A 24,625-nucleotide genomic window follows, 5' to 3' on the forward strand; every position below is an offset into this window, starting at 1 on the left:
CCCTTCCCTTAGACACGACCTCTGTGCCAATCCGCTGCACTCTGCCAGTAAAAATACCCAATGTTCTTCCAGATGCGTCATAAACACATCTACTGCATACAAAAAAGAAGTGGAATTAGGAGCCAGAGAAGAGTTGCTGGTTTCAACGCCACTTCTCCAGGATTGCCAGAAAGTGCAGGTTTAGTCTAGGCTGTGTGTACATGTGTGTGTGTGTGTGTGTGTGTGTGTGTGTGTAAAACCTCAAGACATCAGCCAATTTACAACAACCCCATGAATCTCATCAGGTTTTCTTATGCAAGGAATACTCAGAGTTGGTTTTGCCAGTTCCACTTTAACTGCCTTGGCCTTGGGTTGGCAAAAACTGGTCTGAATGCAAAAGACGAATGGTTGAGAAGAGTATAGTCACAATACCTTATGAGTATTGGTGCACCGGGCTTATTCAGTTCCAACTTTAATATAAGATGCATCTGCACTGCAAAAATAATCCAGTTTAACATCACTTTAACTGCCCTGACTCAGGGCTAGGAAATCCTGGGAATTGTACAGTGGGTCCTTGTTATCCGTTGGGGTTTGGTTCAAGGATCCCCATGGATAACAAAATTTGTGGATGCTCAAGTCCCATTAAATACAGCGGCACAGTAAAATAGTGCTACTTATATAAAATGGAAAATCAGGGTTTGCTATTTGGAATGTAGACTTTGGGGGAATATTTTCAAGCCATGGATGCTCAAATCCTTGGATAAAAATATCTGTGGCTAAGGAGGGCCGACTATCGCACCAGAGGCTCTGATAGAGAAGGCTCAGTAATGTCTCCCCAAACTTCAGTTCCTAGGATTCCTCAGCATTGAGCAGAGGCAGTTAAAGCGGTTTGAGACTGGGTTCTTTTCACAGTGTGTTTTGGACCTCCGGTATCACTCCTGGGAGAGAAACAGGAGAAGGTTGCAAAGGAATCATTAAGAAAGCAAGAAGCAGCTAGACTCAGGAGGAGCAGATTAAGGGAGGCCAGCGTTTATAGTCTGGGGAATAGACAAGAGCCAGAGCGGCCTTGGGGTGATGGCACAAAATACAGCAGGGATGGAAGATGGATAGAGCCTCACTTCTTCCTTTCTTCTTCTTCTTCTTTTTCCCTTCCCCTTTTCGGCCTCAGGAGAGAAAGGCGTGAAATACATTGCTTTCACGCCTCCTCCGAGGCGATTCTCGCACATATTCATCTGCTGCTCAGTAGCAGATTGGGACTTGTTACGAGGACATGCGGTGTATCAAATTTGGATTTTGTTGGCACAAAATTATCTGCACAGCAGGGGCCTTGTTCTGCATTTCGGCACATGCATGCAACGCAAGGCCCTCTCTATCTGTCTATCTGCTCCTTCCCTGAAACAGTTCAAGGAGCCTTCCCTTTGCAGGAGAGTTCATGCTACGCACAAGGTGCTTTGATAGCCTTTTATCTGCACAGGTGCCCAACATATTTCAGGGTCAGAACTTAAGAAAGGCCCTTTTTTGGATGACAGCTCCCATAATCCCAAGCAGTTTGACCACTTGGGAGTTGGAGTCCAAACAAGAGAACCAACATGGTGGTGTGAGCATTGGACTAGGACACTGAGAGACCAGGGTTCGAATCCTCACTCAGCCATGGAAACCCACTGGCTGACCTTGGGCAAGTCACACTCTCTCAGCCCCAGAGGGAGGCAAGAGTAAACCCTTTCTGAACAAATTCTGCTATGTAAACCCTGTGATAGGCTTGCCTTAGGGTCGCCATAAGTCAGAAATGACTTGGAGGCACACAACATAACAGTCATTGCAAAGTCCAGATGAAGGGATTTTCCAAAGCTCTGCCCAAGTTACAGAGTTAAATTCATTGACTCTTCCATGCCAGCATTTTGTGAAGATGCCAGCCACAGCTGCTTGTGAATGTCAGGAATAAACTCTCCTAGAACATGGCCTCATGGCCCGAAACGCCTGCAAAAGACCAATGCTGGATCCCTCGCCACTTTGGTCCAATCCCGCAAGAAACAGCTCTAATTCCAATTCTAGATCTATCTGCCTATCATCTATCTATCTATCTATCTATCTATCTATCTATCTATCTATCCATCCATCTTCCTGATTCTATCCATTTATTTATCTATTTAATTTAAACCCATCTTTCCTCCTAGGCTATCTGTTGTTGTTGTTGTTGTTGTTGTTGTTGTGTGCCTTCAAACTATTTCTGACTGACGGTAACCCTACGGCCAATCTATCATGGGGTTCTCTTGGCATGTTTTTCAGAGGAGGTTTGCCATTGCCATCCCCTGAGGCTGAGAGAGTGTGACTTGCCCAGTGGGTTTCCATGGCCGAGCTGGGATTCGAACCCTGGTCTCCACAGTTCTACGCTCAAACTACTACTCTCCTGGGCTATCTAGATACAAAAGAGACTTCCAAACCAAACTATGCCCCAGCACAGTTCAGCAAAATGGTCGGCTATCAATGAAATAAAAACAAACTCAAAGATCAATAGAAGCAGTGGTCCAGTCTAAAAATGAAACACCATTAACACTTTTAAGGATGCGGAACAACAGCATTTGGTGTGGATTCACACACATGTTCTTTCCTTATGAAGGGATGGCTCTGTGAACAAGAATGGTGGGAAGATGACTCCCACTCACAAGCCCTGTCTGTTGCAGTATTTCCATCCACAGATATACAGAACTGGGGGAAATTCCCATTTGTTTTACTACAGAGTCCATAATCCCCCAGGCATCATCATGATCATCAACAACAACAACAACAACAACCCAGGAACTTCTCCTAGCTCCGCACCTATATTGCAAAAGATTCGGAGGATGCTCTGTACAGGATCTGACCATGACCAATATACAAGTCCTAGGCTAAATGTCTCACAAAACTACAAACCTCAGGATTCCATAGCATTGAACCATGGCAACTAAAGTGGTTTCCAAGTGGAACATTTCCACAGTGCAGATGCAGCTGTATGCGAAAGGTGCTCTATTTTTGGCACCTGCAGCTCACTAAGGTGGCAGTGCCTTTCCCCCCAGAAATCATCTCGAATGCCAGCATGATCTGAAATGATGCAGAAACCCAACCAGAGAGCTTGAAGAAGCCCCTATTTCTTCCACGTCCGGGGTATAGATTTCCTAGTCCTGTTCCTATATTTCCACCTCCTTGTCCCCCGGAGGGAAATTTGCTTTTCTCGCAACTTCAGAATAAATGTGTCACCGATGGTAGCAAAACCCATCTTTCCAATGGCAGCTTGACACCTGTCATGTTTCCAAGAAAGATGTGCCACCCAAATGGGAAGGAGCTAGAATCGGAGGTCATCCCCTGAATCATCATCTTATTTCTCTCTTTCTCATTCCAATATAATATATATTTTATCACACACAGACAGGCAGAAATGTCTTGAGGATTTTGACCATGGTCCCCTTGGCTTTCTCCAAAGGCCCTCAGGCACAACGATGCCAGCTCAGAATATGGATTTTAGCTGGTAAAAATGCAAGTAGCAATGTAGGTGCCTAGGCACCCAATGGAGACTAGGCTAAAGCGCATGTCTTTTTTCCTTCCTTTTGACAAAACACCTCTTATGTCTTCCAAAACAGTGTAATGGGCATAAATTCAACAGGTGCAGATTTGTTATTGTTGTTGTTGCCACTGGAATTGGCAAAAACTGGGGAATTCCTGGTTTATCTGTAGCTCACATTGGAACAGCAGACTAGCAGATATGTTTAGGATGTGAAATGCAATCTAGCCCTTTGCACTCCAATGCTTGCACTAAGGAAATGACTGGCCTTCGAGGCAGCATCACCTTCTTCGCGGAAATAATTTTATTTACATCCTGATCTTCCTGGTGTGCCAATACTCATAAATTATTGGGACAGAGATGATTATATTCTTCTCAACCATTCATCTTTTGCTTTCAGACCCAAGGCCCACTCTTGGATGTGTTGGATCACAACACCCATAATCCCCTGCCAGCTATAACCAGCATCCCATAACCAACGCAGAAAATCTTTCTGATGCCGTCCAGATGTGTTTCACTCCAGTGCTCCATTTTTGGAGTTGTAATCCAACACATCTGGAAGGCCATGGGTTCAAACAGGCTGGCCTACACACAGAGCAAAAGGCAAGGGCCCAAATGGGACAGAGAAGTCCCTGCCTCCATTATACAGATGGGAAAATAGAACCAAGGTGGCTTTCTTTCAGAGCATTGGCGTTGCTAAGCTTTCAATACCAAGGGCCCTTTCATAATGCACAGTTATAGCACTATGACTCCACTTTAACTGCCATGGTTGCGTCCTATGAAATCCTGGGCTCTGTAGTTCTGTGTGACACTAACACTCTTTGGCAGAAAATTCTAAATGCCTCTCCCTAAACTACAAATCCCAGGTTACCATAGGATGGAGCCATGGCAGTTTAGGGTGGCATTGTAGTGCTATAACAGTGTCGTGTGAAAGGGCCTCTGTGACCCTCAGTCCCAACATCATGGCCGCACTTTGGATGGAGAGTGTCCAAAAAGGCAATTCGAAGCAACAGGAGAAATAAAATTCCCTTTACAAAAAAATTCCGTATTGATTATTTAACGTAATTCAAACGTACTTTTCAGACAATCGTACGTCCGGTTTCTCCCAGGTCTTCCCCTTGTAGTGTGTTCTGCATGAGAATGATCACCATCATCATGATGCACAGCCTGCCTTCTTCTCAAGATTAGGACTCCGTGCAGTTTGCACATTAAAATGGCCACAATATAGTTAAAACCATGCAAAAATGCACAAGAGATCTGGGGATTGGGGCTCTGTACAAGCTAGGCCATGTGCTGAGGCATAACATGTACCCAATACCAAGCACAGGGGCATATCTTGCCCCAAAGATGCCCCTTGGTACGCTGACCCCAAATTCGGAAGAGGGTGAGATGTTGGTGGTGGAAACCATGAATAAAGAGAAGGCAAAACTATGTTTCGATGGTGTCCAGTTGCGCATCACTCTGTTACTACTTCAGGCTGGCAAGCACCATTGCACACAACCTTTGGAAAGGTTTTTTTTTCCTCTTAAACTAATTAAATTATATTGATTTTAAAAATTAAATTAATTAAAGGAAGCAAAGGAGGAACACGTCTTCCACCCTACGCTCCTAAAATGCAAAATTCTGGGCATACAGACATCTTGCGGAGAGCCCTGTTTGGTGTGCCTTGTAGTCAAGCAGAAGCATCAGAATTGCAGGAGGAAGCACACATCCAGGGATATATATATTGATGCCTTTCTTTTTCTCTCCATTCTCACATTGGGATCCGGCACATGAAATGGTAAGGCAGCCAAATCCTTTTCAGCCCCCTGATGCTATCCAATTGCTCCCCCCTCCTTTGAAAGCCTCAAATTCAGATCCCACCAAGTGCAGGAGCACCCTCAAAATGTGCAACTTTGAGCAATAGGAAAATCCTAGCTGGGCTTCACTCAATCTCATCATCATCATCATTATCATCATCAATCATCAATATCATCATTTTACAGTACTCATGTCTTTTTGCAGTTGCTAAGGGGTTGATCCTGCCTCTCCACATTCCCTGACCACAACAGACAGCCCTGCTTTAAATGGACAAAGGGGTCTTTAAAATGCCACCATCCCCTGACAGAGCTTTCCTGCTCTTTCCATAGGATGCCCACCTGGCATGATAGTAGGGGCAAAAAGGGGATTCTCTCTCCCCTTCTCCCTCCACTATCACCCCCTTTGGTGCCAAGATCGTCTTGCCTCTTGAGGCAACGTGTCTTTCCAGGCGTTGCTCCGCTGGAGTGATCCCTGGATTGGCACCGGTTGTGGATTTGGATCAGGATGCTGGCACAGAGATGGCAGCAAGCTCTTGGGGGGTGGAGGGGTTTGGAATAGGATCGGGGCAAAGAGAAGAAAGGAGACCCCCCCCACACACACACCCAACCCCAAATGCAAGCTGGCACAGCTATACCCCAAGGAAGAGGCATTGGCACAGGTTGGGCATGGTTGGATCTTGATTCGAAGCAAGAATAGGAAAGAAGGAACCTTTGGGGGGGATATAAAGAAGGGTCAGCCCAGTCTCTCCATCCCATGCACATACCTTCTTCCACTGGCTGTGAAACCCCTTCAGTGCCCCCACAGTGGCAGTGATGCCAACCGGTCTCACTTCCTCGCCATGGTGCCCAACCAGGAGCGCTTCCCTTTCTGGTCGGCGGATGGAGGGAGACCACTCCAGGAGAGGGATGCCTGGTCCAAAGGGAAAGGGCTTGGCTTGGGGAAGGGGGGTCAAGCCTCCAGGAGAGCTTGGTCTGAAGGGGAAGAAGCCCCCCTACCAGCCCCAGAGAGAGAGAGATAGAAAGAGATTCTGCCTGCTTTCTTTCCAGCCTGAAGAGAGAGTGCGCCTCTGGTGTGAAAAGAAGAGAGGAGAGAGGAGAGGAAAGGAGGAGCATTGCTGGTAGAAGAGGAGGAGGCTGGGGGCAGAGAGGAAGGGAACTCTGGGGACCCACAGAAAACAGCTGGCAGAGGGGCAGGGGGGGCAAGGATGCCAGCCAGCAAGCTGGCACCATTACAGCCAGCAAGAAGCTTCCCATCTGGGGCAGCTCAAAGACAGGGTTCTCCCTTAGAAGATCACCAGAGATCCTCCTTTTCCAGGACATGTCCTCCATGTCATCCTCCTGGCCAGGAGGCATCTCCAAAACGTCCTCCATTTGGAGCAGGACTAAGAAGCCTGAGTTGATGGTGCAAAACAGACTGCAGAAACTATCCAGTCTGAAGCTGCTTTAACTGCCCTGGCTCCATGCTAGGGGATCCTGGGAATTGTTTTGTGAGCCATTCAGGCTTCTCTGTTAGAGATCTCTGGTGCCACAACAAACTACAAATCTCAGGATTCCCTAGCACTGAGCGCAGGGCAGTTAAAGCGGTCTCAAACTGGATCATTTCTGTGCGTGCACCTTAGTTTTTAGTAACATCTTGGCTAAATGCACTCTTGGACTATCATTACCATGATTTGTTCTTGTAATGTCCCCCCCCCCCCTGTATGATTTCTATTTAAACACCTTTCCCGGACAAAGAAGCCAGTGGAGCTTTGAAAGCTTGCGACATGTATTTTACGCATTTTGGTTTGCCCCATAAAGGATTTGGGGTGTTATTGGACTTGTGCTCCATGGCCAACACAGCTACCCCTGGGTAGGTTTTCTGGGGTCATTTATGTGCTATTTCCAAAATCGTGCATGGATAGACTGGCACAAGGGAACACCTCCCCATTGCAATGTAGGGTTGGAGTTGGGGTTCAGTGTGTGCACATAAGGGACCTGTTCTTCTTGTAGAATCAGGGCTGATCCAGGGTTGGCCACCACCACAACCCACAACCTTGCTCAACTCTTTCTTTACAAGTCACCCAGGAACTCTGGCTGATCTGCCTTCTCCCAGTGGAGACTGAGCAAGGCATTTCAGCACAGCTATCAATGGACAGCTCCCCTGTTCAGGACAGCCTAGGAATGATGTGTGTGCTATGCGCATTCCCAACCAATGTCCATCCAGCTTGTTTAAAAACCTCCAAAGGAGACTCCACCACACTTCAAGACAGCATCTTCCATTGTCAAACAGCTCTTAGTGAAAGGAAGTGCTTCCTAATGTTGAGCTGGAATCTCTTTTCTCAAGTTTGAATCCACTGCTCCGTGTCCTAGTCTCTGGAGCAGCAGAAAACAAGCTTGCTCCATCCTCAATATGACACCCCTTCAAATATTTAAACATGGCTAACACGCCACCTCTTAATCTTCTCTTCTCCAGGCTAAACAGATCCATTTCCCTCAGCTATGCCATATTGGGCATAGCTTCCAGACTTTTTGACCTGCTTACCTCTACAGAGGACAGCATAGCAGGGGAGTATACAAAAGGATAGTCCAGAGTCCAGTCCAAGGGTCACACAATGCCAGTCAGTCAGTCCTAGCAAAGGGCAGAGGCAAGACCGTAGTCGCAAGGCAAGTCCAGAGGTCAGATAACCAGAGTCATGAATCCAAGAGCAAGGAACAACAAGGCTGCAAGACTGTCATCTGCAAAGAATCTCTGCAGCTGGAGGTCCTTTAAAAGGCCTCAGCTTCTCTCAGCTGAAACCTATTAGCTCTCCTTTTGGCTTGTCTCAAAGACTCCTTGACCTGTCTTGGCTCCACAGGTCCTAGCACCTGCAACCTAGAGTTTGTTCCTCCCTCTGCAGCTTCCTGGGCCTCCTCTGGGACTGTAGATCCAGGCAGCCTCAGATCTGCCCCTGTCTCAGCCTCCTCCATGTCTTCAGAGTCAGAGTCCTCTGACTGTGCCTCTAAGTCAGAGAGAGCTGGGCACATCTATGTTGGAGAAGACTGAGATGTGATAACCATCTTAAAATGTCTGAAGGGATGTCCTGTAGAAGATGGAGTGAACCTGTTTTCTGCTGCTCTATAGACTAGCACATGAACCAATGGGTTCAAACTACAAGAGATTCCACCTAACCATTAGAAAGAATTTCTGTACTGTAAGGGTAGATCGACTGCGCAATGGAGGGTTGTGGACTCTCCATCTTTGGAGTTTTTAAAAGAGGTTGGGTGGGCATTTTTTAGGAGTGCTTTAGTTGTGTATTCCTGCATGAAGGAGGTGGGACAGCCCTTGTTATCCCTTCCAGCTCTAAGATTCTGTGATGAAGATGATGATAGCTGTGCCATGAAAGGCAAGCTTATGTGGCATGCATAGTTGGTGCCAACTGAGCAAATCTGTAAAAAACTTTGCTTGCGTGCTACAATTTGTTCTATCGGGCATAATTTATTCTTAATAGGCTAGTCATGGGAGAGGCAGAGAATCATGCAGGGCCATGAACCCCTCACCGCACTCCCTTCCCCTCCATCAATGAAAATCTTAATCAACTAAACCTTCTGGCTTCTGGGATTTCAGCCAGCAGCACCCGGTGCCCAAAGACTTCCCAGCTTAATTTCACAGCCATACGTACCAGAAACATGCTTTTTCAACACAATCTCCACACTGTCCTGCTTTCGTTCATTTATTTGATTAAAACAATTAGATCTTGCTGGTCCGTCAAGACTTCCAAGATGGCAGTGTAATACAGATTTTGAAAATAATGGCTAACAATCGGAAAACATCCAAGGGAGAATATTGGAAGCAGTGGGGGTGGCTGCGGGCGGAATTACGCCAGCTGGATAATGTTAGTCCAGGCCAAAAATTCCCTCTAAAAGGCAACATTTTGGCTGCGCCCTAACAAGCCAAAGAAGCTGCCTGTTATCATGTCCGATTATTTATCCACCTACCCAAGTCCTTGGGAAAGCTCCTTTAGAAAATTACAATTCCCTATTATTCTTTTAACTCAAGAATCTGAGGTTTTAGACACACAATCCATGTACTGATCCTATTGAGCTATATTCCCTGCCCAACTCAACTAGATGAGCATCTCAGTCTAGTGTCAATGAAAAAAGCCCCCATCTTGTCACCATATGTCACAACTTTGTGATGAGGCATGTTTGGAAGAAGGAGGTTGAGAAACCAACACACACACATGTGCATGCTTTCCTCATCCCTGCCGTTCTCTGAAAGTGGTCAGAAGTGATGAATGGTACTTTCATTCAAGCAAAATGGCAGCCATAGCTGTATCCTAGAGCATACCCAACACAATGGTACTCAGATTAACAATGTCTGTCCAGGGAACACATTTCCAGCCACACCTGAAAATGTTAAAGACTAAACCTGGAACCTTCTGCCTGCAACCATGCGCTCTACCACTGAGCTACAGAGGACTGTATGAGATTTAGCTTTGGAAAGTGAAAAGAAAATGGAGGGAACATGGGGGGCAAGAGCTACAACTGGATCTATTTCAAAGTAAGCCTGCTCACAATGGGAGGGGTCCTTCGGCTTTCTGAAACCAAAAACCCTCAGAGCTATTCTGCTTAGTACCCGTGTCTTTATGACTTTGCGGAAGATTCTGACTGCTTTACTGAGATTTGCTGTGTGGCTTTTATTTTAATGTGCTGTTGTTATTGTTGATGCAAGCTGCTTTGAATACTTGGAAAGGCTACTGAGACATTTTAAAATAAATTAGGAATGGCTGTCTTCATGGCATTTCAGGATTCAGTCCATCACATGGCCACACTGCTCATCATACAAAGTTTATTTTCTATTTACAGAGTTCTTGGTCAGGTCAAGTTCAGAGCAGACCTTTGGTGGTGAAGGCAAGAATTACAAAAATCTGCAAGATGAATCATGAGTGAGGTTTGCCTCCAAGTACCAAGAAGACCACTTACTGTCCAGCTATCTTTACACATGGAGAGGCATCCCAGAAATGTCAGTTGAGAGGACTCCCTGCATCCTTTCACCTCATTCCTGCCATGGCCCTCTGTTTGATTCTGGTTCCCTTCTAGGACTCTTCAACAGAGTTGGAAGGTTCCTCTGGAAAGCCAATACCATGTGGATTCATCTCTTCTTCCAGACAAAGTGAAAAAGCAATAAAGGCTCAGCCACCTCCATCATTCCTTCGATTCATTCCCCTCAACCTCCTCAGCCTTGGGATCCTGAAGGTGCACAGTGATACTTTCCTGGGCCTCGCGGCCTGCCACCTTTAACCGAAGCCGCTCCAAGAGACACTGGGCTGCCTGTGTGAGGCTATGCTGTTGGAAGATGGGAGTACAGTTGAAAGATGGAAAGCAAGAGAAGAGATTTTGTGTCAAAGAATTTATACTTGTCTTCTGGTCTGCCAGGACACAAAATAATGGATCATTCTCTTTACAAAAATATCAACACTGGGGAAAGTTAACTTTTCTGGATTACATCTCACAGAATCCCCCCACCAGATGCTGGGAGTTATAGTCCAGGAAAATTATTTCTCCAGGTTCTGATAAGAACATATATCCAGAAATAGAGTGTGATGATTGTGAAGATAGAAGCAACATACCACTGCTGCTGTCCTCAAGAAACAAAGTGGTCTAAAGGTGCATCAATAAACAGGCACTGCTTGTAAGTATAGTACATTAAACAGGCGAGGAGTGTGTTTATATGCTGGCGTTTCAGTTCTTGTGATGCTCAGCTCTGCTGAACAAGAGTCAGCGCCAAGCTCAGAATAAAATGGAAATCAAAAAGAAAGTGTGTCGGAAGCAAAAGTTGGCAGCGCAAAGTAGATCGGCTACACCTGGAGATCTGGGCTTTTTGCCAGCATGTTGCGGTTAAAGAATTGAATATGATTAGAAGTTATTTGGGATAACCTTTCTTTAATTTATTATGAGTTCTCTAATAATGTTTATTCTGAGAGGAGGAGGAGTGGGCCATGCAGAAGACATTGTAGGGTTGGGGAGAGGAAGTTTCTCAGGGACACTGAGGACCTCTTACAGCCTCTCTCCTGCATATTCAGCTTAATCTGTTTGTTTTTAATTAAGAACTTAGGCCTCTTACGTTCAGGAATACTACGAAGAACTCAGCAACCTTTCTTCTACCCAACTGGATCAAGAAGAATTAAACCTGCCTCCAGTATTGCTCTGGCCAGTGAATGCAAAGAATGGCTCACACATACTTGACTTTTCATTACAGGTTGAGTCTCCCTTATCTGAAATGTTTGGGAGAATATATAGAATGCTTTGGATTTTGGAATACCTGTATTTGCATATATGAACATAATGAGATATCTTGGAAACAGGACAAAGGTTAAACATGAAATAAATGTATGTTTCTTAGACGCCTTATACCCATAGCCTAAAGGCAATTTTGTACAGTCGTTTTAATAATGTTGTGCATGAAACAAAGTTTGTGCACACTGAACCACCAGAAAGCAAAGGTGTGACTACCTGACATGAAAAAGGGTTTTGGAATATTTTGGATTTCAGAATTCCATTTTTAAAAAAATGAAAAGAGGGCCAATGGGAAAGGGCTTGCTGAAACTGCCTTATCCTGCCACCCCCCACCCCTCAGATTTCCAATGACAATCCACACCACCACCATCACAAACCTGGAGAATATGCAGCCCCTTCAAGCACACCACAGCCAGTTCACAGAGCCCATCGCTGGTCAGGTCCACATACTCCATGGACAGGAGAGGACTGGGGAAAGTGCGCTGCCAGAGTAGGTGAAACTCCCCATCAGGCTGACCAAAGGGATGGGGTTTTGTTGTGCCCACCGCATGGCCATGTGAGAACCTGTACTTGTAGCACAAAAGCTCCTGGAAGGCCAAGGAAGACAGATCGCAATCAACAGAACACTCCAAAAAGTCAGCACAGCTTTCACTGAGGAGCACTTAGGCACCTCAGCAATCTTTAGAAGTAGGTTTTCATCATTCATGGTGATAGAACAGGACTAGGCAACTTCATGGAGGCCAAGAGTCAATTTTTGCCACCCAAAAACCCTCCTGCATGGGCCACTTTTCCAGCGCAGCAAACCCAAATATCTATTTTCCTCCTCTCATCAACACAACACCTGCAGCAGGCCCCAGGGAGGCATCAATAAGCTTTGTGGTGGGGTTGATAGGGGGGCCCAAGGAGGAGAAATAAAGGATGAGAGGAAATATATGCTGGTCAAAAGCTTTTCTCCTACTGTCAAGAGTGAGGAACCACTGAAAGCTGAATTCCATTTTAGAGATGTTTTGGAGGGAGGGAAGATACTCTCACAGTAGGCATAACTAAAAGTGCAAAGATGGGACTGAAGAATGCCAGCCTAATTCAGCTTAAAGCTCTCACTGTCATGTCTTGAGAGAGGCATTTCAACCTTTTAGATAGAGTGGGACTGTAACAAGGTTGAAAAATGATCTAATGTAATCGTGGGAAAGGGGTTCTGGCCATCTGGGACAAACAGGGGGATGGGACTAGGATCCTAGGAGGGCTGGATTTAGCCCCAGGTCCTGAGGCTCCCAACTCTCAGCTCTACACATTTGTATCTGGGGCTTTTGCTTAGATTCTTTCAACAGCTGCGTAACCCCCCTTAACTCAAGCACTGACATGTATGATTTGCCCGGCTTGGTGTGAGATGCAAATCCAAGTTCATGCTGCATTATTCAGCACCTCCAGATGTTGGCTCCTCTTGAGTTTCTCTCTGTATCTTCCTAAGAGCTCTCACAGCATTTGCAAGATTTATGAGGCTATCCCAGCTTTAGATTATTTTTGAAAGAAAGAAAACTGCTTCAAAGAGACAAAGTCTGGGAAAGTTGGGTTTTCTGGGCTGCAAGTCCCAGAATCCTGAGCAAGGTGTCCAAAAAAAGTAATTATTCCAAGTTCTGGTGCCAGCAGCTTCTTCTAGATTTCAGCCTCAGCATCTTAGGAAGCACAGCTGGGAGAAACCTTGGCTTACCAACCTTTTTGACAAGACCTGTTATTCTGAGTCTTGTTTAAGATATCACTCTGCAAGCTATTTGTAAAGAGGATTATTATGAAAAACCTGTTCTCTGATAACCCCTAGAGAGAATTTAAGTGGGGAGGAAAACAGCACCAATATATCTGAGCTAATAAGGGCAACAGGAAGACTCAGACTCTACCTGTCCATAAGTGCCAAGGAGAATCTCAGGCTCACAGTCAAAGTCAACGTCAGTTACAAGGGCACAGATTACGCTGTCATAGTGATCACTCAAGGGCAGGATCAACTGGTCCTCAAGGCCCCGCTGCAATATATTTCTGGGAAGGAGACAGGAAAATCGCTCATATCATAGAACACAGCTGGCAAAAAAGTTATTCTTATTTTGGGAGACGCGTCAATAAGGGGTAAAATCCAGTTAAAAATGAACAAATCAAAAAGACATTCTGCACATAGTAGAAAGATACACTGCACACCCTTCCACCCCAACCAGCTAAAATCAGAATAGCTTTTGAATTCCTAGGAGTAGCCATTGAGAAAAGTTTCTCCCATGTCTTCACCAAACAAACTAGTGATGGTGGTAGGACCAAGGGAAAATCCTCTCCTGAAGATTGTAAATTACATATGGGGCTCACATTTAAGTAGACCTAACTGTCCACTCCCCAAACATAGGAGACCAAGTTGTTGTTGTTGTGTGTCTTCAGGCTGTTTTTGACTTACCAAGACTCTTAAGACAAACCTATCACAGGGTTTCTTGGCAAGATTTGTTCAGAGATTGTTTGCCTTTGGCTTCCTTGGAGGCTGAGACAGTATGACTCACCCAAGGTCACCCAGTGGGTTTCCATGGCCAACTGGGGATTTGAAACCGGGTCTCCCAGAGTCATAACCAACACTCAAGCCACTACACCACACTGGGTCTCTAGAGATCAAGGAGACAACAGCAAATACCACCATGACTTGTCATGGTACCCCTCACAAGTGGAAAAGTGGGTGGTACAGTCACAACCCCGGATGGGCCAACATCCTATGTGCAGCTGTACCTTTATAGTAGCACTTACCACCCAGCTATGTTGGGGACTCTCAGTGACTTTACCAATTCAGAAAAACAAAAACTGTGGTAGCTCCAACAACAACAAAAATACCCTCCATATACACTTGACAACTTATTCCATTTCTGTGAATGACACCCGCCTCTAAAAAACACCCACATTTTCTAGCTTTTCAAAGCAAAGTGGAGACTAATCACAGGCTAGGCAGATATTCTGCTCACCTGTAGACAACCGACAGCTCAATAGTGCTGGTGACAAGGACGCTGTGGCTCTGAGCATGGCTGCCAGCACTACCTGAGAGAGAAGGCACAAACATTAAAAATGCACATACAGACACACACACAAAGCTGGAGCGGCCTATAAGGGGAACAAAATTTGGGACCTTCTGCCACTCAGGCTACTGAGTTTAAGGAAACCAGGGTCTCATCCTCCTTGCCAGTTTGTGACTCCAGAGGTTCTGCCATGGCCCCTACTATTTCTTACCATGTAAAGGTGCCGTTCCAGAAAGATCTCCTAGACAGGAGCCCGTGGGCAGGGCAAAGACCAGCACTTTGGAGATGGGACCATCTTGCTGGATGCTCCAACTCTGTAGTACCACTGAGGAAGGGAGTTGAGGGAGGGGAAGAGATAAGAGCCCTCATCAAAGCAATGCCACCATTGCTGGGCAAGTCGGAAATAACAAATTCTGCAGTTCAGCATAGCCAGACGGCTAAAGTCTGTGGTAGTCATGGTGTAGATGGGAGACGAGGTTTGAATCCCAGTTCAGCCATGAAAACCTACTGGATGATCTTCGGCAAGTCACCGTCTCTCAGCCTCAAAGGAAGGCAAAGGCAAACCACCTCTGAACATATCTTGCCAAGAACCTCCTGTGATAGGTTCGCCTTAGGTTCATCTTAAGTCAAGAACAACTTTAAAGCACACAAAAACAGTTGTACAATCAAGTCCCTAGGAAGCCCGATTGTGAGCCAAGGAACCTGCTACTGAACCAACATAAATAAGAACCATTTTAAAACAACTCACCTCTGCTGGAGGGTTCAACATGGGCGACTCGGATATAACCACTCTGGCAGCCAAAGGCTGTGAGGCGCTTTCCTGAATTTGGGATGTTGTACACATCTAGCCACAGCACACTGCAAAGGAGGAACCATCATCATTTTAGGGAAGGGGCCTAAACTGAAAACTGTGGAGAGAGACAGGGGCCTCTTTTACACTACAATAATTATACTTTCATCCCATTAACTGCCTTCATTGCATACTATGGAATCTTTGGAATTCCAGCCTCTGGCATCTGTTGAGTTTTTGTAAGCTTCATTACCACCTCCCAAAACAGTTGTGTAAACTAAAGAACAGTGCGTGAAAGTAAATGTGTACAAGTCATCCTACTATAATGATCTGACCTATTAATAAACCACGATTTCTTTGTAAACTTGGAAAAAGTGTCCACTTGAAATTCCTTCCAACATGCGACTTTCAAAAGCCAACACTACTAAATTTGCTTTTCTCTGATGAAATGTTGAATGCCTGCAGGCATGTCAAAGAAGAGAATGGTTTTTCACAAATAGCTGTAGATGCATCAAAACTGAGTCTTACATCACAGAAAGTGCACATGCATGGAAAGGATACCTTGTCAATATACAAGCTACAGCCCTGCTACCTGCCCTCCTGCTAGCAGCACTGTCTCCCCATTTCTGATTCACACAAGGTTTGGCCTTCCCCACAAACCAGCCTCGCCTTACTTGCTTGGCAGCTCCTTGAGTTCGGGAAAGAGGTTCTCCACTGGCTGTTCCTCAAACTGGTGCAGCTCTTCATTCTGTAAGGAAGGAGTGTCATGCAGTCATACCATAGCTCACCACTCCATCAGGTAAACTGATGCTGCCCAGGCTTTCGACTTATGCAACTCCCCATCTTTTGCCATGGTAAGGAAAGGATAGGTGTGTTTTACCTACACTCATAAGCCAAACAGTTCATGGGGTAAAGCTGGTGGGAACATGGGAGAGTGTCTTCTCGGTGGCTGCTTCCAGGCTCTGGAATAGAGACTTTAGATTGGCACCCTCCTTGCTCTCATCCCAAATGGCATTGCTTTTAACTGCTTTTAATTCTATTGTTAGTTTAACCATTTTTTATGTGATACAAATGTCAAAACCGTATATGTTCTAACTAGACAGGCTGGGCAGGATTTTGTACTCTGCCCTGAATCACAGACTGGGGGGGGGGGGGGCTGCTATTGCCGTTAAAAACAACAACAACAACAGAGTGCTTTTTAAATACACATCACAAAGCAGTGGTCAACAACTAGGTTCTGAAAAAAGCAGAACCAATGGGGGAGAAGTTTATATTATGTTGAGAAGGAGATGAGAAGCTAGAGGAGCTCCGACCACCCTCCACACCAATGTCAGTCCAGTCTTGGCAGGAAAAGGGCACTTTAATTCTTCCCTTCTCAGTGAGAGGCATTGGCAAAGCCTCCTCCTGGTTATGATTCAAGCTTGTGGTAAGCTGCCATGGGTCCCATGTTGCGAGAAAGGCAGGATATCAAATACATGCATGCATACATACATAAATTATTTTTCAGGGCTAAATGGATGTGATGGGAGGGGCATGAGCAAGTGGAATAGCATGTTAAAATTTAAACAAAATAAGCTTCCAGAAAGTAGTCAACCAAGCCAAGCATTTAATTAATAAATAAATATAAAAAGTATTTCTCAGAGCTAAACAGTTGTTGTGGGGAGTCCCTCCAAGTGGAATAGCAGAGTGAAATTTAAACAAAATAGGCTTTCAAGGAGAGCACCCAAACAAGCATTACAGAGGGGAGAGTTCACCAGTGGCCTTACCTCTTTGTACAAATGAATAGCAGGGTCATTACCACTCAGAAGGAAAACTGTCTCTGGCTGCCCACCAACCTGGACTCTGCCAAGAGAGAAGCAGCTTTTAAAAAAATGTCAGTCAAGTTATACAACATACAGTATATTGAGTTTATTTCACCCCTCCCCAATAAGCTTCATTCTGAACCAGACACATGCATATAACATGTAGACACTCAAGAATAAGTGGCGCAAATTAGCAGTTCAGTTTAGACCAGTCTTGTCCAAACAAGCATCTTCAAAATAATTTTTTACAATTCTCATTGTGTGGCATTTCAATCCACTGCCAGTTGATGAACTCCAACAATGGAGATCCCTTAACCTAAAGCCAACCCCTCTTGAATGTGCTAATGGTTTACTTGACTAATTATAAAGGTTGAAAGGAGCAAATCTAGAAGGTCAGGGGTATTACTGAGTTTTAGCAAAGATGAGAAAGGGTTAAAATCATACATACTCTGCATGATAGAGTTGAAAAGGGGTAAACTGCAGCTCCAGGTTCAAACAGCTCTCTAGAGAGAAAAGGGAATGGGGATTAGGATACTCACTGAAGAACAAAAAAGAAACTGGGCCCCAATCCCACACCAAGAGCATGAACAAAGCTTGGAAAAGGCATCCTTTGGATGACAACTGTCAGAATCTCCCAGCCACTGGCTATGATATCCGGAAGACTCTGGAAGTTGTAGTCCAACCCCCCCCCCCCCAACCAATCCCAATTTCCTTCCAAGCATGAAAGAATATATTCCAAGCTTCATTACATTATGAATGTTCAGGGTTATCCCCAAATCAAAAGGAGGTCAGTGCTGCTGAGGATCAGATGTTATCCAGATTCAAATGCGGAGACAATTTAATGTGCATTAAGATAGAAAGTTTTAGTCCGCTTGGTTATAGGGAAATGTTGGCCTCAAAAGTCTCTTCTGGTTGCCAATGGATCCATGTCTAGTAGCTTTTAAATTTCCAGCTCCACAATCCTTGACAAAGCAGCAGGCTCTATAAAAGCCATATTCCACACCTAGAAAAATTAAATCCTGTCTTCAACCACTGTATTGATGAAGATTTTCTTACTGCTTTTAACACAGTATATCACGCTTCCAAGATGCAGGTTTACAGGCAGGAAAGAAACCAGAGAGGGAGAGCTAAGGGGACAAAGATCTTTTCCTCTTTAGGATTCAAAGGCGGAAAGAGGTGGCGAAGACTTACGCGCAATCGAATCTAGGTTATATTCAGACCCTGGCTCATAGTCACAATAAATGTTAAGAAAGGGGCTGGCTTTGTCTCCAGAATCCTGCGGAGAAGAGAAGAAATAAAACAGGCGTAATGTAGTTCATTTCACAGCAGAAATAAGAACACAATAGCTTCATATGTACGTGGCATTGAGGCGGGGGGGGCATCATCTGTTCTGATTTAAGCAAATGGAAAGCTGTCAGTAAAATTATGACTTGAACAGGTGTGTGGGGGGGTTATCCCATCTATGTAAGACCTTTAGTCATAGTATAGCTTTTAACAAGCGCATCTTACTGATAGTTAACCTACTGTGGCAATAAAGAGGTTCAAAAACAGCCTGGAGAAAAAAAAAGCACTGATGCTGTATTCCCAGAAGTCAAATGGAGGTCTTTACAGGATTAAATTTAATTGTAACTGCAAGAACCACTTAATGTGTCTTATTAAGTTTCCCGTGATGATGATTCCAGTCTTTTACAGGTTTGAACAGACTCCCTATGGCTGTCTTAAGTGACAGTTCCAGGAACAAAGTCCTGAGCTCTGAATTCTTTAATTCTAAACAGCAACGCCCAAACAAAGAGCCATGCTAGTCTGTTTTGCATCAATGCAACAGAAGAGCAGTGTGGGGACTTTAAGAAGGAACGGATTTATCACAGCATGAGCTTTCACATATCGCAATCTACCCACTTATCCTCACTTATTACCGGGAGGTTTGTGTTATCACCAACCATTTTTGTTAATGGCCAGTGTTAATAATATAATTTCTGAGCCCAGATTTGCTCTGATATCATCCCCAATCATGTACCCTTGGCATTACATCACAGCCTCTTAGATTATGCTACATGCACCTGATTAAATTAATTGTAACCCACAATGTTATTCTGATAGGTGCCACACCACTCCTTTGATTTTACTTCTAAGTGCATCCCTTCTTTAATGGGGTCTATTTAGAAGATTTCAGGTTCCATTAAAAAGTAGGTCCTGGAAACCTGGGGATCTACTCACTCCTGCCCTAGAACATGAGATCACATCATTACTTTTTGACAGGTTATATACATAGGCGCTGTGAAAGAACCACAACAAGCGTCTAATTGCCTACACACACCTGTGTTAGGTTATATACTTATACAGTTTTATGTTCTTGAATACAACAATTCTAAAAACTACTAAAAGGCAAGGTATAGTTGTGTTCATCTCACACTCATACGTGTGAAGCACTAAATTTGCTAGTTGTGTATAGGACAAGTTATCATAGAATCAGAGTTGGAAGAGACCGCAAGGACCATCCAGTCCAACCTCATTCTGCCATGCAGGAAATCACAATCAAAGCATCCCTGATAGATGGTCATCCAGCCTCTGTTTAAAAAGCTCGATGGAAGGAGACTTCACTACACTCCAAGGAAAGAGTGTGTTCCACTGTTGAACAGCCCTTACTGTCAAGAAGTTCCTCCTAATGTTGAGGAGGAATCTCTTTTCCTGTAGCTTGCATCCATTGCTTCATTGTCCTAGTCTCTGGAGCAGCAGAAAACAAGCTTGCTCCCTTCTCAATATGACATCCCTTCAAGTATTTAAACAGGGCTATCATATCACCTCTTAACCTTCTATTCTCAAGGATAAACATCCCCAGCTCCCTAAGTCGTTTCTCATTGGACATGGTTTCCAGACCCTTCACCATTTTAGTCACCCTCTTTGGATACATGGCTCCAGTTTCTCCACATCCTTTTTAATCTGTGGTGCCCAGAAGTGGACACAGTATTCCAGGTGAGACTTGACCAGAGCAGAATACAGTGGCACTATGACTTCCCTTGATCTAGACACTATACTTCTATTGATGCAGCCTAAGATTGCATTGGCCCTTTTAGCTGCCGCGTCACACTGTTGACTCATGTTCAACTTGTGGTCTACTTGGACTCCCAGATCCCTTTCACATGTAGTGTCATTCAGCCAGGTGCCCCCCCATAATCCTATATCTGTGCATTTCATTTTTCCACCCTATATTTCTCCGTGTTATAAAAACTGCTTACCTTAATGAAGGTAATCCCCACCACTAGGCCTCTCTTGGGGGGGTGACTTATTGAAAGTGTCAATAGACACAATCTCAGCATCGACTGAAAAAGAAAGAGACATGTAAGATCAAGTGCAGCTGAAGGTGGCTGCAACCTGCATGAAAGGTTACAAGGCATCCAGGGTTTGGTTTTGTTGGCCAGAAAAAGGGTAATATAAAGAGTTTAGAGTGGCTTGGGGCTACAAAAACAAACTTTGGGGAGCTGCATGTAAAAAAACCCAGGCTATACTTTGCCCATTCCTATTGCAACTTTGCAAGGGAAAAAGTCAGAAGTCTGAACCAATGTTCATCCAAGGAAGAGAAGAAGAAGAAGAAGAAGAAGACAAGTCATTTTAGGTCTTCCTCTCTTTCTACTGCTTTCCACCCTTCCTAGCATCATTGCCGTTTCTAATTACTCATTTCTCCTCACAGTGTGGCCAAAGTACAACAGCCTCAATTTGATCCTCTTGGCTTCCAGGGAGATGCCAGGCTTGCTTTGTTCCAGAATCCATCTGTTTCTCTTTTTTGGCTGTTCCCAATATCTTCCATTGGCTTTCTTCACCATCCAGCTCCCACATCTGCACATGGAGATGGGGAATACGATGGCTTGGGTGGTCCTCGCTTTAGTGTCAGAGTTATGCCCTTGCATTTTCTGATCTTGCCTAGTTCTTTCATAGCTGCCCTTCCCAACCCTAGTCTTCTTCTGGTTTCTTCACGGCAGTCTCTGTTCTGATCAATATTTGAAATAAAGTATGAGAAATCTTTCATAGAAACATAGAATCCTAGAGTTGGAAGAGACCCCAAAAAGGGCCCTGATCCAGTCCAGCCCCATTCTGCCATGCGGGAACTCTCAGTCAAAACACACCATCCAGCCTCTGTTTAAAGACCTCCAAGGAGGGAGACCCCACTACACTCTGAGAAAGGAGTGTGTTCCTCTGTCGAACTGCCCTTACTCTTAGGAGGTTCCTCCTAATGTTGAGCTGGAATCTCTTTTCCTGGAGCTTGCATCCATTGCTCCATTGGGTCCTGTTCTCTGGAGCAGCAGAAAACAAGCTTGCTCCCTCCTCAATATGGCATCCCTTTAAATATTTGAACAGGGCTATCATATCACCTCTTAACCTTCCCAGCTCCCTAAGGCATTCCTCATAGGGCTTCATGGTTTCCAGACCCTTCACCATTTTAGTCTCCCCCCATTTGGACACATGGCTCCAGTTTCTCCACATCCTTTTTGAATTGTGTTGCCCAGAACTGTACCCAATATTCCAGATGAGGCCTGACCAGAGCAGAACAGAGTGGCACTATGACTTCCCTTGATCTAGACACTGATGCAGCCTATATATGTGTGTGTATATATGTATACACAGAGAGAGACCCGTGGCCTCTCACCTGGGATGTAGGTGAACTGGAGCTCCCTGGCGACCGGGCGGAGCTTCTGCCTGAGGCCTTGGTAGCGGAAATAGATGACCTTCCCCTTGAGAGTGGCAGCCAGGAGCCCCCCGGGGCCCTCCTCCTCCTCCTCCTGCCCGCCTCGGCTGCCCCACTGCTGAGGGCCCCCCTCGGCCCCCTCCGAGCCGGGCTCCCCGCCCTCCTCGGGCCCCTGCCCTCGCCCTCCGCCCCGAGAGGCCCCCGGCAGCGCCGCCAGCCCATAAACGTTGCTCTGCGAGGAGAAACGGGTGAAGCTGTCTTCCAAAAAGGGGCAACCGCCGGAACAAGGCTCCATCTTTCGGTTCAGGCACCGCGAAGGGCAGCCCTCCGACGACATTAATAAAGGGGGCCCTCTCGCTCTTTCTCTCTCTGTCGCCGCGGCGCCAGAATGTGACGTCAGGACACGCCCCTTTTCGCCCGCCCGCTTTCAAAATGGCCGCTCCAGATTCCTTCCGCCCTGTGCGCCTGCTCTGATTGGAAGAGGTGAGGACGGCGTGCGTATACGCCGTGACGTCACAAGGGCGGTGGAATGGGGAGGGGCTAGGAGGAGTTAGCTGCAACTACACTAGAAAAACCAATTCAGTTTCATACCGCTTTAAATGCTCTGGCTACAAACTATGGAATCATGGGATTTTAGTTTTAGAATTATATGTGTGTGTGTATATATAGTTATATATACACACACACACATATAACATTTTAGTATAATATAGTGTGTATATATATATATGTATATTTGTATATATATATGTGTGTGTGTATATACATTGCAGGATATAAATAAATATTTTAAAAATATTTTACAACCATCAATTTATTAATTTAAATACCATAAATAAATAAATAAATAAAATATAACTGTAAAACTACTTTCTCTGTGGCCCCTCCCTCTATATTACTACAGTTATTATATTTATTTATATCCTTTTTTCTTCTCTAGAGCTGGAACTCAAAGCAGCTTACAATTTAATATATATATATACACACACACAATTTAAAAGCATACAGAGGTGAACACTGCTATAGAATTAAACTGACAAGCATTAAAACACACTACTGATTAAAAGGATGAAATGCAGCTTTAAAAGATACATGGTCTTTAGCCTTCTCTGCCAAAGAGTGCAGGTGCCTCACCAAACCCAGACAAAATTCAGGCGGCTTGGCTTTAAATGAAGCCCATGTGAACTTTTTTAACATGGACTTTATGGACCGAAAACGTAAAGAAAAAAAATTTAAATTAAAATGAGACCCAAGCAAAGAAACACATAACAGTAAAGCAGAATATTGAGAATCAGAGCTAAGATAAGTTTAGATACGTTTATTAATGTAGTACCATCTGTGCGAAAGCAAACGTAAAACAAAAAACTGGGGTGGCTTTTGGTGTATTCACTGCCGTTGACTAACGCTCTTGAGTGCATTTGAGGGCTCTGACAAAAGACGATGGTCAAAAACGTAAGGAACACAATGACCAGCAGCAAAATATCCCTTTCTTCTTACCACTGCCATTGTGACAGCAAGCTTGAAAAGCCTGAGACAGTGCAAGCTCTGCCAGTCTCCCATGGAGAGGCTATGCTCCATAACCCATGTCTAAGATAATTATTTCAAACATAAGAGGCTTTAAAAAGTAGAATCCTACACAGCACAGAAAAAGGTTGCAAGGCAGGATACTTGAGTCTGCAAGGGAAGGCAAACCGTCTGTTATCTCTATGCGAATGTGATTAACTCTGGGAACTCAAGACTTTTAAATGCTTAATTGGCACAGTCATTTAAACCTTTACTGTACATTTAAACGTGCCCTTAATAAATAACAAGGGCTGACCAGCAGCGGCCCAATTCCCAGAGAGCAGATTCACACTTAGTTCTCCTTTTCCTTTTCCAAATTAGAAAAGGACATTAAACTGGAAACCTGCCTTGAATGGAAGCAGACAGACAAGCCTTTCGTTTGGATTTTTGTGATGTGCTTTTCATTAAGTGTGGCTGAATTACGTTTTCATATGACTTTAATAGCAATGGATGTATTCTTACTTAGGTTCAAATACCCAGTACTTCCAATATAGTAATTACAGCCTGCTTTTCACTGCTATCTCTCCCCTTACTAGATTCTACAAACGTACTGACTTCATTTGGTTAAATCAAAGACCTCATAATTAAAGCTTTTCCTTAATTCAGGCAGCACTTCAGAGGAACTGCAAGGTTCAGATCTATTCATTTTCAACAAACTATGCCTTATATTTTGGATGCAGTGCTGACAAGGCTGTCTGCAGTTCTGGGTCTTTACAGCACTAAAGAGTAGCTTTTTCAGTATCTAGGAATCTCCTTTTAAAACAGTGGAGCAATTCTTATTCTGCGCCATGAATGAGACCATGTGCCTTTGTTTTGGCACAAGTAGTGTGCAACAGAACAGCCTTCCAGAACCAGGTTCCCCAAAGAGGTTTTGAGAAACCCCCACCATCCCTGACAAACCATGTGAAACTTTCGGAGCCAGACCAGAGGCATTCCAGTTAAGATGGAGATTCACAGTCTTGCATAATGCAGCGTCCAAAAGGACATGTGCAAGTTTATTTTGCATAATTCATACAGGTACCACAGTGCTGCTTTCCTCGGAGGGTTATGTTGCCCTTTATTAAGTGCAGACTGCCCTCTAAGCCCCACCGCTTAGTAGAGGATGAGAAGCTGAAAATCAAGTTCATTCAAATGCTGCCCAAATCTACCAGTATATATATATTTAAAAAGATCACACATACAGTCAGGCAGA

General features: G+C 44.7%; 2 protein-coding genes across 5 annotated transcripts in view; both read right to left on the reverse strand.

The window, feature by feature from the left end:
• Positions 1 to 6,390, reverse strand: part of LOC121917577 (sodium/calcium exchanger 2-like) — a 71,512-nt gene extending 65,122 nt beyond the window's left edge. For all 4 annotated transcript variants that reach the window (XM_042443653.1, XM_042443651.1, XM_042443652.1 and 1 more), the window contains exon 1: positions 6,078 to 6,390. The gene's annotated coding sequence lies outside the window, so the exon portion shown is untranslated. The remainder of the gene's footprint in view (positions 1 to 6,077) is intronic.
• A 2,596-nt stretch (positions 6,391 to 8,986) lies between these two features.
• Positions 8,987 to 22,242, reverse strand: LOC121917578 (KICSTOR complex protein kaptin-like). The gene is given in 13 exon segments (XM_042443654.1): positions 8,987 to 10,617; positions 11,946 to 12,155; positions 13,461 to 13,596; positions 14,547 to 14,619; positions 14,809 to 14,922; positions 15,346 to 15,455; positions 16,062 to 16,135; positions 17,154 to 17,229; positions 17,638 to 17,692; positions 18,381 to 18,465; positions 20,426 to 20,467; positions 20,469 to 20,509; positions 21,832 to 22,242. Coding segments are annotated over 13 exon segments (1,533 nt in total). The 5' UTR covers positions 22,208 to 22,242; the 3' UTR covers positions 8,987 to 10,476.
• Positions 22,243 to 24,625: the final 2,383 nt, after the last annotated feature.

Source organism: Sceloporus undulatus, unplaced genomic scaffold (assembly GCF_019175285.1).
Source record: "Sceloporus undulatus isolate JIND9_A2432 ecotype Alabama unplaced genomic scaffold, SceUnd_v1.1 scaffold_24, whole genome shotgun sequence".
NCBI lineage: Eukaryota > Metazoa > Chordata > Lepidosauria > Squamata > Phrynosomatidae > Sceloporus > Sceloporus undulatus.